Source organism: Podarcis cretensis (assembly GCF_951804945.1).
Source record: "Podarcis cretensis genome assembly, chromosome: 14".
Taxonomy (NCBI): Eukaryota; Metazoa; Chordata; class Lepidosauria; order Squamata; family Lacertidae; genus Podarcis; species Podarcis cretensis.
Window position 1 is genome coordinate 48,917,442 of NC_137183.1, and position 13,621 is coordinate 48,931,062.

The window sequence follows — 13,621 nt, forward strand, 5'->3', positions numbered from 1 at the left end:
TGGTTGCCAACTGACCAGGGGAAAAAAGCTTGGCCTGTTCCTATGCCTTTAATAGCAGCACAATTTACAGCAGAAACCAGCAGTTCAGACTTAAATGGGGGGGGGCAGAGATCTTCTTAATCAAATACTTGGAGATCAAGCAACTGTTAAGAGCACAAGAGCAGAGATCAACAAAGAAGTTGGCAGCCCTACTCCCACTGGGGAAAGAGGACGAAATTCCCCTTGGGACACAAGGCAAGGGGTCACTCTTTGCAGCTGTCATTTCCTGGTCCCATCTCTCCGTCCCACAACCACACTCTCAAAGGCAACCTTATTCAAATACATTTCCTGTCTCATTTCACACATGGTTCCCCCCCCCCCTTCCTTTAATCTTCTTCTCTCACTTCACTTAACCAACGCGGGGGCCTGCCCTAAGAGACAGAAAGCAAAACTCTGGGGTGTTTGTGAGCTGATGAGACAGAAGAAAGCTGGACCCGCAGCTTCTCAAAATACATATATTCATATATCTGCCGCCCCCTCACCGGTTGCTGGATTAGTGAGATAGCCTTCGAGGTTTCAGCTGCAGAACGCCAACAAGGCTGAACAAGCAGGGGTATATTTTTTGAGGCCCCTCCCGGCTAGGAGAAGGACCCAGAGCGAGAATGGAGGCCGTGGCCTTGTACAGCTTCCAGGGTGATGAGAAGGACGAATTGCCATTTAAGAAGGGCGACACCTTGAAGGTATTCTTGCTGTAATGTGTTGATGATGACGATGATGATGTTGATGATGATCACCAAGTTTGCCATCTGGAGAGGGATCTGTGAGAGCTGGGAAGACTCGCTTCTTTGTATGTCGAAATTTAAAAATAAAAAAATAGTCCAGTAGCACCTTAGAGACCAACTAAGTTTGTTCTAGGTATATACCTAGAACAAGTGTTCTAGGTGTGCATGCACACGAAGGCTTATACCTAGAACAAACTCAGTTGGTCTCTAAGGTCCTACTGGACTATTTTTTAAAAAATAATTTTGACTGCCTCAGACCAACACGTCTACCTACCTGAATCTAGATTCTTTGTATGTGTGTTGAAAATTAAGATATACCATATTTTTCCATGTATAAGACTAGGTCCCCCCCCCAAAAAAAAATAATGTCAAAAATTAGGGGGCATCTTATACAGGGATACATCTCCCTGCCCCCCATTTTCTTAAATCTGAGTCCCCAGAAATAGGGGGCGTCTTATACATGGGGACATCTTATAGATAGGAAAATACGGTAATTAATGATAGCTACATTCATATAATTTTATGCTATATTATGATGATTATTACTATTATGATTATTATTGGTGTTATTTTTTTATGTGTCCTGTCTCTCTATTCCTTTCTTCTTCTTCTTCTTCTTCTTCTTCTTCTTCTTCTTCTTCCTCTTCTTCTTCTTCTTCTTCTTCTTCTTCATTTTTCTTCTCTTTCCCTCCTTCTTTTCTTGTTTTCCTCTCCTCTCTCTCTTGTCTTTTTGGTTCTATTTGTTTTAGATACTATTTTATTCTATTGTGAAAACTTTAATGAACATCTTTGGACAGCCAAGTTTACCACCCGGGAAAATTATGCACTTGGACCAAATCTACATACAGTATTGTTGTGGGGGGTTATTTTTGGTGGGGGAATGTGTCTATCTAGATGATGCCCTGAGCCTCTTCCAATTGTTGGGATCCTGCATCCCAGTCTAAGAGAGGAGGTTGCTGTACTGGTCAGGCAAGTTTCATGGTAAGGCAATGACTTCCGCTGGCCACTCAAGTGTCCTCATCAACATCTCAAAAGAACGAGTTAGGTTGCAAGTCCTATATCTAAGTGCCGGTGCCCCGCCAATAAGATCAGTTGCAGAGTTAATGCTGTGATCATCTAATGCTCAGGTTGTATATACAGTGGTACCATTGTTCTTGAACATAATCTGTTCCGGGAGTCCGTTCGACTTGTTCATCCAGGGACAGGCAGACTTCAGGCTTGCAGGATCTGCTTGGGGTTTTACCACAATCCTGAGATCCACCACCTGGAGTCAGGCATATTTAGGTTTGATGAGGCCCTCAGCTCCTGAAGGTAATGGGGCTCTTTGTGTGTCCAGCTGTCCTTTGTCAACAACAAATTGACACTGTTTTTTTTGTGTTGAATATATGCTATATGGTAATTTATGGACCTAATACAGTGCTACCTCGGGTTAAGTACTTAATTCGTTCCGGAGGTCCGTTCTTAACCTGAAACTGTTCTTAACCTGAAGCACCACTTTAGCTAATGGGGCCTCCTGCTGCCGCTGCGCCATCGGAGCACAATTTCTGTTCTCATCCTGAAGCAAAGTTCTTAACCTGAAGCACTATTCCTGGGTTAGCGGAGTCTGTAACCTGAAGCGTATGTAACCCGAGGTACCACTGTAGGTATCTAAAGCCATTTGCCCATGTTGCCATGCAACCAGTCCATGCAGAATGTAGGCACCCTATATATAGAAAGGAGCAAACCAGTGATATTTTAGGGAGCAGGCTAGCAGGCGGGGCCCATGACTTACATCATAGGAGCCTACACAATACAAAACACTGTTGCTGTATGTTTTATTTTATTTGTTTTATATCTTATATTTTGGAAATGTACATCCAGGTGGTGTTTTTTTCCTTTAATTTTTGGGGGGCCCCCAAGAGAGTGGGGCCCTAAGCTATAGCTTGTTTAGCTTATACATAAATCCAGCACTGGCAAAGCTAAAGGACCTGGTGTCTCTGAGCAACCGCTGAGCTGCACAGCCTGGGGTTTGCTTTAGGTGTTCAGCTGAGGTTTCACTGAACTCACCATCCTTTCACACCAACATCTGTTTCTGGCTACCCAGAGGTTTCTTCGTTTTAGCAGTCTAACGAGGACAGGGCAGTGGGGCTCCATTGAACCACTGAAATTCACAGGCTTAAATGAGCCATGCCCATTCATTTCAGTGGGCCTTCTTGGAGTAGAGCTTACCTTGACACAACTCGCAGGCTTGAACACACCAGTGCAATTTCACGGTGCTACAATTCCCAGGCTGGGTCAATTCTCAGTCCCTCTTTCCCAGAGAACTCTGGGAATGGTAGCTCTGTGAAGGGAACAGGGGTCTCCTAACGACTCTCAGCACCCTGAACAAACTATTGTTCCCAGGAAAGGCTGAGATGAGAGGATGAGAGTGAGGGGGGGGAGGGAGGGAGACTGGCCCAAGGTCACACACTGGACATAATGGCTGAGTGAGAGGATTTGCACTCACATCTCCCTAGTCCTACTCTTCTTCTTCTTTTTAAAGAGTATATTTACACCACATTCTTCCAGTCACAGGTTACTCAGAGTGGCTTGCCAATCTGTCAGTTTCATTTCCTCGCACCAGGCGCACATTTTTCCTGTCGTATATATTTGCGCGTACAACTTTGCCCAGTCGACGCATTGCTAGAGTTTCCAGCACCCTTCGCAAACTGCAGCTCCCAAGATTCTTTGTGGAGGGGTGTGCTTTAAATGTGCCTCAAAAGTTTAAATGTACGTTGCATATTCAGCCCCATATTGGTGTAGCAGTTGGACCTGCGGGGAGAGCAGGGTTCAAATCCTCACTCAGAAACAAAGCACCACTGGATGTAAAGGGTAAAGGGATCCCTGACCATTAGATCCAGTCGTGGCCGACTCTGGGGTTGCGGTGCTCATCTCGCTTTATTGGCCGAGGGAGCCAGCGTACAGCTTCTGGGTTATGTGGCCAGCATGACAAAGCCGCTTCTGGCGAACCAGAGCAGCGCACGGAAATGCCATTTACCTTCCCGCCAGAGCGGTACCTATTTATCTACTTGTACTTTTGACGTGCTTTCGAACTGCTAGGTTGGCAGGAGCAGGGACTGAGCAACGGGAGCTCACCCCGTCACAGGGATTCGAACTGCCGATCTTCTGATCGGCAAGTCCTAGGCTCTGTGGTTTAACCCACAGCGCCACCCGCGTCCCTACCACTGGATGCTTTGGGGGCAAATCATTCTCTCTCTCAGCCCTATCCCGCCTTGCAGGGTTGTTGTGACGATGAAATGGCCACCTTGAAGGAAAGTTGGGCTATCGCTGCCAAGAAGGATGTAAGTAAATAGAGACTGAAAGAGACTTTGACAAGAGTCAGGGAGCAACAATAGCACAGGGGCAGAGCTTTGTGTATAAAAAGTCATCTCCAGGATCAGATAAGAAAAGGTTATGGGATGTCAAGTTAGCGAAAATGTATAAAGTTAGTAATAAATGTTGGAAATGTAAAGAAAAAGAGGGAACATTTTATCACATATGGTGGGAATGTAAAAAGGTGAAATGCTTCTGGGAGATGATATATAATGAGATGAAAAAAATGTTGAAATATACATTCATAAAGAAACCAGAAGCATTTTTACTGGGCATTGTGGGGAGTGATATAAATAGAAAGGAATGTAAGCTCTTCTTATATGCAATAACAGCAGCAAGAATATTACTGACCCAAAAATGGAAGCAAGAAGAATTACCGACGATTGAAGAATGGAGAATGAAGTTAATGGACTATGCAGAACTAGATAAACTAACAGGAAGGATTCGAAACCGTCGGGACCAGAAATTCACGGAAGTCTGGAGTAAATTTACGGACTACTTGAAAAGTATTTGTGAAGATCAGACAACGTTTGTAGGTTTCCAAGAAGTTTTGTGAGGAGTATTATTGGAAGTATTGCAAAAATGGAGAAGGGGAAGGATGATTTGTTAAGAGATGTAAAGGCAGTATAAAGTTAAGAAATGCATAAGAAGTGGTTAAAACGGTGGATCATCAGAGGTGCTGATGGAAGTCTAAAAAGATTGTATAAGTGATAAGTTTTGTGGTACATTTTATAATATATATATATATATATATGGAAAAGGTTATGGGAAACGGTTTTCTCTGTCTGAGGCCCTGGATTGCTACTGCCAGTCAGAGTTGACACTACAACCCTAGATGGACAAACAAGGCTACTAGAGATGGAGGAAAAACCTGATTCCGTTCACTTTTTAAAGTGAATTTCTTTATTTTGTACTTTCCGGGCAAAATGCAGAAATTGAAGCATAGCCATCCTTCAAAATTCACGCTTCTCCGAATTTCGCAGTGCCGTTCTCCAGCCAAGTCACGAGTGCAAAACTGCACGTACGTTAGTGATGGTAACATACAGAAATGCATCATATTAGGGGAAATGGATGGGGAGGGGAATATTCATATAAGCTATCATCTTCATTTCTCAGCTTGCAGTCAACAGACCTTTTAAATGTTTTATAACACTTTTAAAACGACGACCATGAAATTCACATCAATGCAACTGAGAAACGCAACATTTATATAGCAGGCAATTCATAAGCGGTTTAAGACAGATGGCCATGTTTTTTTAAAATTGCCACTTCCTCTGTCTGTCAAACCCACATGCAAAAATGTGCCGGTAATTTTTTATGAGGATATTGAGCACCCACACCCACAAATTACTGCAGAAATTTAAATAAATGAATTTACACTCGGAAAAATTGAGAACCGTGGAGAACTGAAATTGATGGATTGGTTCATCGATGCTTGCCACCATAGGGGCCAAATCACTGGGGCCCTGGATGCCCGAGCACCCACAAAATTCCCCATGAAGGGGCTGGTCACCCACAAATTTCGGTGCATGGCACCCACGGCCCCGAGCGCCCACAGTTGTGGGGCCAAGCTTGCACTCCTGCCTGCTATGATGGCTAGATTCTACATCAGCCAACAGTGGCCTTTGAATGCTTAACATGAGTCAACAGTGAGATGCAGCAGCAAAAAGGGTTAATGCTATTCTAGGCTGCATCGACAGACGTCCAAATCAAGGGAAGTCATAGTAGCACTGTATTGTGCCTTGGTAAGACCACACCTAAGGGACGTGGGTGGCGCTGTGGGTTAAACCACAGAGCCTGGGACTTGCCGATCAGAAGGTCAGCGGTTCGAATCCCCACGACGGGGTGAGCTCCCGTTGCTCAGTCCCTGCTCCTGCCAACCTAGCAGTTCAAAAACACGTCAAAGTGCAAGTAGATAAATAGGTACCGCTCCGGCGGGAAGGTAAACGGCGTTTCTGTGCGTTGCTCTGGTTCGCCAGAAGCGGCTTCGTCATGCTGACCACGTGACCTGGAAGCTGTACGCCGGCTCCCTCGGCCAATAAAGCAAGATGAGCGCTGCAACCCCAGAGTTGGCCACGACTGGACCTAATGGTCAGGGGTCCCTTTACCTTTAAGACCACACCTAGAATACTGTGTCCAATTCTGGATGCCACAATTTTAGAAGGATATTGACAAGCTGGAATGTGTGCAGAGGAGGGCGACCCAAGATGAGCAAGGGTCTGGAAACTAAGCCTTATGATGAATGTTTGAAGGAGCTGGGTATGTTTAGCCTGGAAAAGAGGAGACTGAGAGGAGATGGCCATCTTCAAATACCTGAAGGGCTGTCACATGGAAGAAGGAACAAGCTTCTTTTCTCCTACTCCGGAGGGTAGGACTCAAACCAATAGCTTCAACCTTTCCATGGAGGCCCAGGTTGCAGCCACAGCAAAGGTGGCATTTTTCCATCTCCGCCGTATTAAGCAGTTGGTCCCTTACGTTTCTCGCCCTGATCTGGCCACTGTGATCCACGGGACGGTCACCTCCAGGCTTGATTATTGTAACTCGCTCTACACGGGGCTGCCCTTGAAGCTGATCCAGGAACTCCAGCGGGTGCCACAGTTTAAGAAGGATGTTGACAAGTTGCAACGGGTGCAGAGGAGGGCGACCAAAATGATCAAGGGTCTGGAAACTAAGCCTGATGAGGAACGGTTGAAGGAGCTGGGTATGTTTAGCCTGGAAAAGAGGAGACAGAGAGGAGATATGAGAGCCATCTTCAAACATCTCAAGGGCGATGGAGCAAGCTTATTTTCTCCCTCTCTGAAGAGTACGACTCAAATCAATGGCTTCAAGTTACAAGAGAGAAGATTCTGATTAAACTTCAGGAAGAACTTAGAGCTTTTGAGTAACAAAACCATCTCCCTCAGGAGGTTGTGGACTCTCCTTCCTTGGAGGGGTTTTTGAGGAGCGCTTGGGTGGCCATCTATCATGGATGTTTTAGCTGAGATTCCTGGGTTGGACTAGATGACCCTCGGGTCCCTTCCAGCTCTACAGCCCAAATGTTCTCACGGCCCTGATGGCTCCTTCCTGCTTTGCATCAACTTGCCTGCAGCCCGCTCTGCTCTGCTGGTCACCCGGGGAATTCTTTCGGTGCCGAGAGAGTCCCCCAGAGAAATCTCATTTCCTGTTTTCGCAGCTGAGAACCGCTTTTCACAATAATGTGGGGAGGGGTGAGTGAGTGGGGGGAATCAACCAGAAAAGCAAATGGGGCACCTGATGTTTCAAGGGTGCAGGTTAGGCGTATATGTATACATAAACTACTCAGGTTCTCCAGTTCTAAAGAAAGAGCCCAAATGCTGTCCTACAGAGGGGCAGTGTGGTGTAGTGGTTAGGGTGGTAGAACAGGGTTGAAATCCCCACTCAGCTAGGTTGCATGCTGGGTGACTTAGACTGTGAGGGGAGAGAGACTTTGTGCAGGCCATCAAGGATAGCTCAGTCAGTATATATGATGCAAACTACTAATAATTATAAATAGCTTTATGAATATGAAATTAAGTGTTATAACCTGTACAATGCAATTGTAGTTAACACAATGCATTTTTTAAACATAATATCAATATCACCATAGTAGTCCACACTGTTTATTGGGACAGCAGACCTTTGTATCCTGTTACACTTAGTGAGTGTGAAAGACGGTATTTCTTTCTTTCGGTATAATTTTTTTGGGGGCCCCCAAGAGAGTGGGACCCTAAGCTATAGCTTATTTAGCTTATACGTACCGGTAAATCCAGCACTGCCTTCAAGCTAACAGCTGCTCCTTTTTCACTCTTTTGGATTCCACAGATCCTGAACATGGAAGATGACCTGAACTGGTACAAAGCAGAACTCTTTGGCACCGAAGGATTCATCCCCAAAAACTACATCAAAATGAAACCTCACCCGTAAGCAGCACCAGCTTATTCCTTTCCTTGATTTGTTTAAAAGCCTTTATGGATCGCTTAGTCTTTTAAAAGTACGGTAACCTTGCCAGGAAAACAAACCCAGATGTCTTTCCTCCTGGGAAGCCCTGAACTCAGCACAGCTTAACCCAGACCAACCCTGTTCCAGTGGCCCAAAGGCTGCTGCGCATTTAACAACAGCCAGACTCACCAATACCATCCAACTGGTGAAGATTGAGAAGATTTAAGGTGGGGGTGGGGAAGTTATGGCCAGATTTTTCTATGAAGCCATGAGGTCCTGAGACGGCCCAGACAAGGCAACATCGACATGGATTTTGAGGTCCCCCAGAACTAAGGGTCCTGGGATTCCCTGACACCACACCAGAGACCGCTTCCACCAGCTCAGTCAGGGAGGTGGTTGGAGGGCAGGCTTGGAGGCACACTAACACAATTGCTGTTCTGTCTCTGCCCCCCCAACACCAAGGCCAAACCCTTGCGTCTCACTTCCAGGTGAACTAGCATATGATTCCCAGGTCACTGGGTAAAAACTATGCAGCCTTACTGCAATCCTAAGCATTTTACTCAGAAGCAAGTCCCACAGCACCAGCTATGGCTGTCGAGACCAATACAGGAGAGACATGTTTTGTTGCATCTGGGGCAGGTGAAGGCGTCCGGTTTTGCTACTGCAGATGCACCAGGGCGTTTCTTCTCTCTGTGTTCCTCCCAGCGGTCATTCCTCCTGTGGTCACTGCTGTGGGTGCACGGCCTGTCGGTCTCCAGGGATTCCCACACAGCGGGTTGATGCTGCCAACAGGGCCATCTTACCCATAGAGGCTAGTGGCACAGGGCACCAGGGCACCAAGTTCTGGAGGGCGCCAGGGAAGAGGCGGAGGCTGGACGTGGCAGCTCGTGGCATCATCTCGCTGCCCTCACCTGCCTCTGCCATGCCATGAAGCAGCGCTGTGCCCAGAGCCTCCGTCTGCCATGCCCACCGTGGCGCGGAGCAGCCAGCTGAGCCAGGAGGCACCTCGTCCAGCCTCTGCCCCTTCCCCGCCAGGGGAGCCACTTTCCAGCCACTGCCTGCCTCCTCCAGCCCTGCCGGCAGCGCCGTCCTCCCTAAAAAAACTCTAGGAAACGGAGGGGGCGTGCCAGAGGGAGCTTTGCACCATGGCGCCGGGTACGCTTAAGACGGCCCTGGTTGCCAACCTGTCATATTTTCAGATGTCTTTGTTTTTTTAAAAAAATATATTTTATTAAGGGTTTTCTTGTTTTACAGTGTAAGTGTAATGCCTCGTATTATTTTTTTTCCCCGTGTAACATTTTTACAAATCCATTTCATTTGTTGAGGCATTAGGGGGAGAAGAAAAAAGAAAAGAAAAAAAAAGAAGAAGAAGAAAGGAGGGTGGAAGGAGGGGAGATGGATGGGGGTGGGGTGGGGTAGCGGTGTTTCTATTATGCTTAATGTATGTAGTTTGGTGTCAGCGTGCTTGTGTTGTTCACTTGTGTTCCTTTGGTGGTGAGAGAGGTTGGGGTTGGCCTAGGATGCGATTGTTTGTGATTGGCTGTGGTGATCTTTGTCCAGATGTCTTTGTAACGCAGAGTCGGTCTGCCAACTTCCTTGGAGATCCCGTTCTTCACATTATTCCAAAGACAGCTTGGCTTGCAATATTCCGCTCTGTCTCCTGCTTGTCCCCCAACCCTTTCTGTTCCTGGTGATTACGGATTCAAACTAGGAGAGTTTGTCCATGGCCTTGACACTGTGGCAGCTGATGTCAGAGCTCCTGATGCGGGGGAAAATAATGGTCTCAACTCTTTGGCCCTCTACTCTATGTGGCCTAGAACCCCCGTACCTACGCGGACCGCCTCTCCTGCTATGCCTTGCAGAGGAGCTTAACATCCACAAATGACAACATTTTGGAGGTCCCAAGTCGCAAGGTGGTTAGATTGGTCTCAACTAGGGCCAGGGCCTTTTCAGTACTGGCCCCAACTTGGTGGAACGCTCTGTCACAAGAGACCAGGGCCCTGCGGGACCTGACATCTTTCTGCAGGGCCTGCAAGACAGAGCTGTTCCGTCTGGCCTTTGGTTTGGACTCAGTCTGACCCTTATGTTTCCCTCCCCTTATAGTCTTGATTTATCAGCTACTTTTAAAATGAGGCTGCATTTTAAACTGCATTTTAACCTGTATTTTAAATTGGTTTTCTTTTTCCCCTATTTATTTATTATTTATTATTATATCCCCTATTTACTGTGATTTTATTCGTGTTAGCTGCCCTGAGCCTGGCTCTGACCGGGGATGGCAGGGTATAAATAATAATAATTATTATTATTATTAATTATTCTTGCCAGCCTATCACCAATCACCTCTTTTCTTGGCTCTCTCTCCCAGGTGGTATTCCGGAAAGCTGTCCAGGCAAGCAGCTGAGGACGTTCTCTTGAAACGTAATTTCCAGGGAGCTTTCCTTATCCGGGAAAGTGAGAGCAGCCCAGGGGATTTCTCCATCTCAGTGAAGTAAGTCAAATCCCGAGGTGCGGCAGATAACAGGCTTTTTGTGTGTGGTTTGGAAGCTGCCTGTTTTGTTTGTCTTTTCTTGTTCTCAGTAGTTATGGTGTGTGTGTGTTGCGTGGCTATTCCCTCCACCCCACAGGAGAAATGAATAAAGACACAGGACGCGAGTATTTTAAGTTAATGGGCGAAAATGGCCACAACTTTATTGATTACAGGTAAGAGAGGTATTGGCTTTAGGCATTGGCCCCTAACCGACTATCCGGTTCTAACCGGGAAGGGTTAAACACCAACAGGGGGAGCTACCCGAGATGCATATCCCTAGGCGCTCCCCGAGGGGTTACCGCTCGGGGGCGCGCTTTAGGCCCTAGCCTCCGTAGGTTTCGGACGAGGCGTCGCCCCTCAGAGTCCTTTAACGAACTACCCTTCAATCATTGGGGGAGGTGATGGCGCTCCTCCCCCCCATCTCATTAGCATGACAATACCCCGGCCAATGCCTACCGCCAAAACCGAGGAAGTTGTGACGAATTGCTAAGAGGTAGGCGAAAAAACCAAGTGGCTCCCGAACCAGCCAATTAGCCAAATGGAAAAATTCCTACCTGGCCCCCAAGCGGCGACCAGCCGAAGCCCCTAGCAAGGTCGATGGCAAACCTAAAGGTGTGGGCGGGTGGGAAATCGCGCTCGCTGCAAGGAAAGAAAGGGGCGAGCCAAGGGCTGCCCCGACCTTATGTGGCCTCTGGAAGGCCCGCCCCTGCCGCCAGCCGATTGGCTGGCGCGCGGGGTGTGACTGGGGAATCCCTGATTCCCGCGAGGCTGACGCCAGCCCCGCGGGAGTGTGGGAGGTGTCGTGAGCCCGCAACCCCACCCCCTCATGAAGATCGGTAGTGGCATTCCCCCGCCCCATTGATTTAAATTTTTTCTATTGTAACATTTATACCACTGCCCACCTTGAGCCCCAAAAGCTGCCAGGGTAGCTTACAAAGCCTCTTCCGTCCTGCAGAGGCGGTGGGATTGCGGGCTTTACGGCCCCACCATGGGTGCAGGGTTGCAGCCCAGCCCCTGCACGATTGGGGAATCCCCGACTGCTAATCAGCTGATCAGCTAATCAGCTGGCTGTGTGGGCGTGGCCTGCCCTATTTAAACCAGGACACGGCCGGAGATCTCCCTCTTTGCTGCCTGCCAGCTGCTCCTGTTTTTCCCACTCTCCTGCCCTATAGGTTTTTCATTCCTTGACCTTGCTATAGACCTTGGTTGGTCGCCTTTGAGGGGCCTGGTAGGAATTTCCCCACTTGGCAAATTGGCACCAGCCACTTGGTTTTCGCCTACCTCGTGGCAAATCGTCACAACTTTCTTGGTATTGGCGGTTAGGCATTGGTATTGTTCTGTAGATGGAAGAGGGGAGGAAGCGCCATCACCTGCCCCGCATATTGAAGGGTAGTCCGATAAAGGATTCCGAGGGGCATGGCCCTGTCCGAAGCCTAGGGAGGTGAGGGCCTATGGCACGCCCCCTAGCGGTGACCCCGGGGGAGTTCCTAGTTGATGTGCATCAGCAGGACTCCCCCTACTGGTGGTTAACCCTTCCCGGACTTCAAGCGGACAGGCTGAAGTCGGATATAGTCGGTGAGGACCAATGCCTAAGCCAATACCGCTCATCACCTGTAACCAATAAAGTTGTGGCCTTTTTTAGCCCATTAACCTTAATAATTGTGTCATGTGTCTTTATTTCCACTGGACAGGAACTCGTCACTCAAAAATCAGTACTAATACGGCTCACAATCTGAAACAGACACGGCACACAAGGAAAAATGTGTGGGTGGGAGGAGGGGAAAGCAAGCTCAAACTCAGGCTACGGTTCTTAAAAGTTACAGCTGATGTCAGGAGTGGTTTTGGTTGTCTTAAAGAGCAATCCCTTCTCCAGAGCATTTCATCCCTCTCTTCCACCACCCCAGATCAGATCCAGGACATTATCCACCCCAGGAGAGCAGGACAAGTCCCGCCGCACACTGGCTCCCTCAAACAGATGACTTGCTGACCATATGCTGCCTTGGGAGGGCCTTCCTTGAAAGAGAACTCAGGCATCATCCAAATAAGTAAATGCAAACTGCAAAAATGGTACCATTACAGTATAGAAAATGTGCATCAGCTGTTGCAGATGAGGGTCCTGAGCATGCAGAACCAGAGTCCAGCAAGGGCAGAAACGTCTGTGAAATTAAAGGGGAGGACTTCATTTGTCCCTAATATTCTTTCTCCAGTTGTGGTCTAAACCACTGAGCCTCTTGGGCTTGCCCATCAGAAGGTCGGCAGTTCGAATCCCTGCAACCGGGTGAGCTCCTGTTGCTCGGTCCCTGCTCCTGCCAACCTAGCAGTTCAAAAGCACGTCAAAGTGCAAGTAGATAAATAGGTACCGCTCTGGCGGGAAGGTAAACGGCGTTTCCGTGCGCTGCTCTGGTTCGCCAGAAGCGGCTTAGTCATGCTGGCCACATGACCTGGAAAATCTGTCTGTGGAAAACGCTGGCTCCCTCGGCCTGTAAAGCAAGGTGAGTGCCGCAACCCCAGAGTCGTCCGTGACTGAACTTAACTATCAGGGGTCCTTTACCTTTACCTTTTTTTAGCTTGTCATAGAATCCTAGAATTGTAGAATCGAAAGGATTCCCAAAGGCCATCTAGCCCAACCCCGTGCAATCCATGCCAGACGGTTTTCCAACCCCCGCTTTAAAAACTCCAAGGAAGGGGGTCCACAAACTCCCAAGGGAGACCATTCCATTGTCAAACAGTTCTTACCATCAGAAAGTTTACTCAGAACCTCTTTTCTTGTAACTTGTAGCCATGGGTTCGAATCCAGAGCAGGAGAAAGCAACCTTCCTCCATCTTCTGTATGACAGCCCTATATATATAGATATATAGGCTCTCTCCTCTCTTTTCCAGGCTAAACAAACCCAGCTCTCTCAACTGTTCCTCTTCAGGCAGGCATAGGCAAACTCAGCCCTCCAGCTGTTTTGGGATTACAACTCCCATCATCCCTAGCTAACAGGACCAGTGGTCAGGGATGATGGGAGTTGTAGTCCCAAAACTTCTGGAGGGCCGAGTTTGC

At 47.8% G+C, this 13,621-nt stretch overlaps 1 protein-coding gene across 3 annotated transcripts in view; it reads left to right on the forward strand.

Moving 5' to 3' along the window:
- The first annotated feature begins 438 nt into the window (after positions 1-438).
- GRAP (GRB2 related adaptor protein) overlaps positions 439-13,621 on the forward strand; it is a 30,421-nt gene continuing 17,238 nt past the window's right edge. Inside the window, exons 1-4 of one of the 3 annotated variants that reach the window (XM_079954025.1) lie at positions 439-719; positions 4,001-4,081; positions 7,932-8,029; positions 10,414-10,536. In XM_079954025.1, the coding sequence (XP_079810151.1) occupies positions 642-719; positions 4,001-4,081; positions 7,932-8,029; positions 10,414-10,536 (380 nt within the window). In that variant the 5' untranslated portion in view covers positions 439-641. Of the gene's footprint in view, positions 720-1,947; positions 2,073-4,000; positions 4,082-7,931; positions 8,030-10,413; positions 10,537-13,621 lie in introns of those variants that run through there. The other 2 variants (XM_079954026.1, XM_079954027.1) reach the window with 2 other exon arrangements.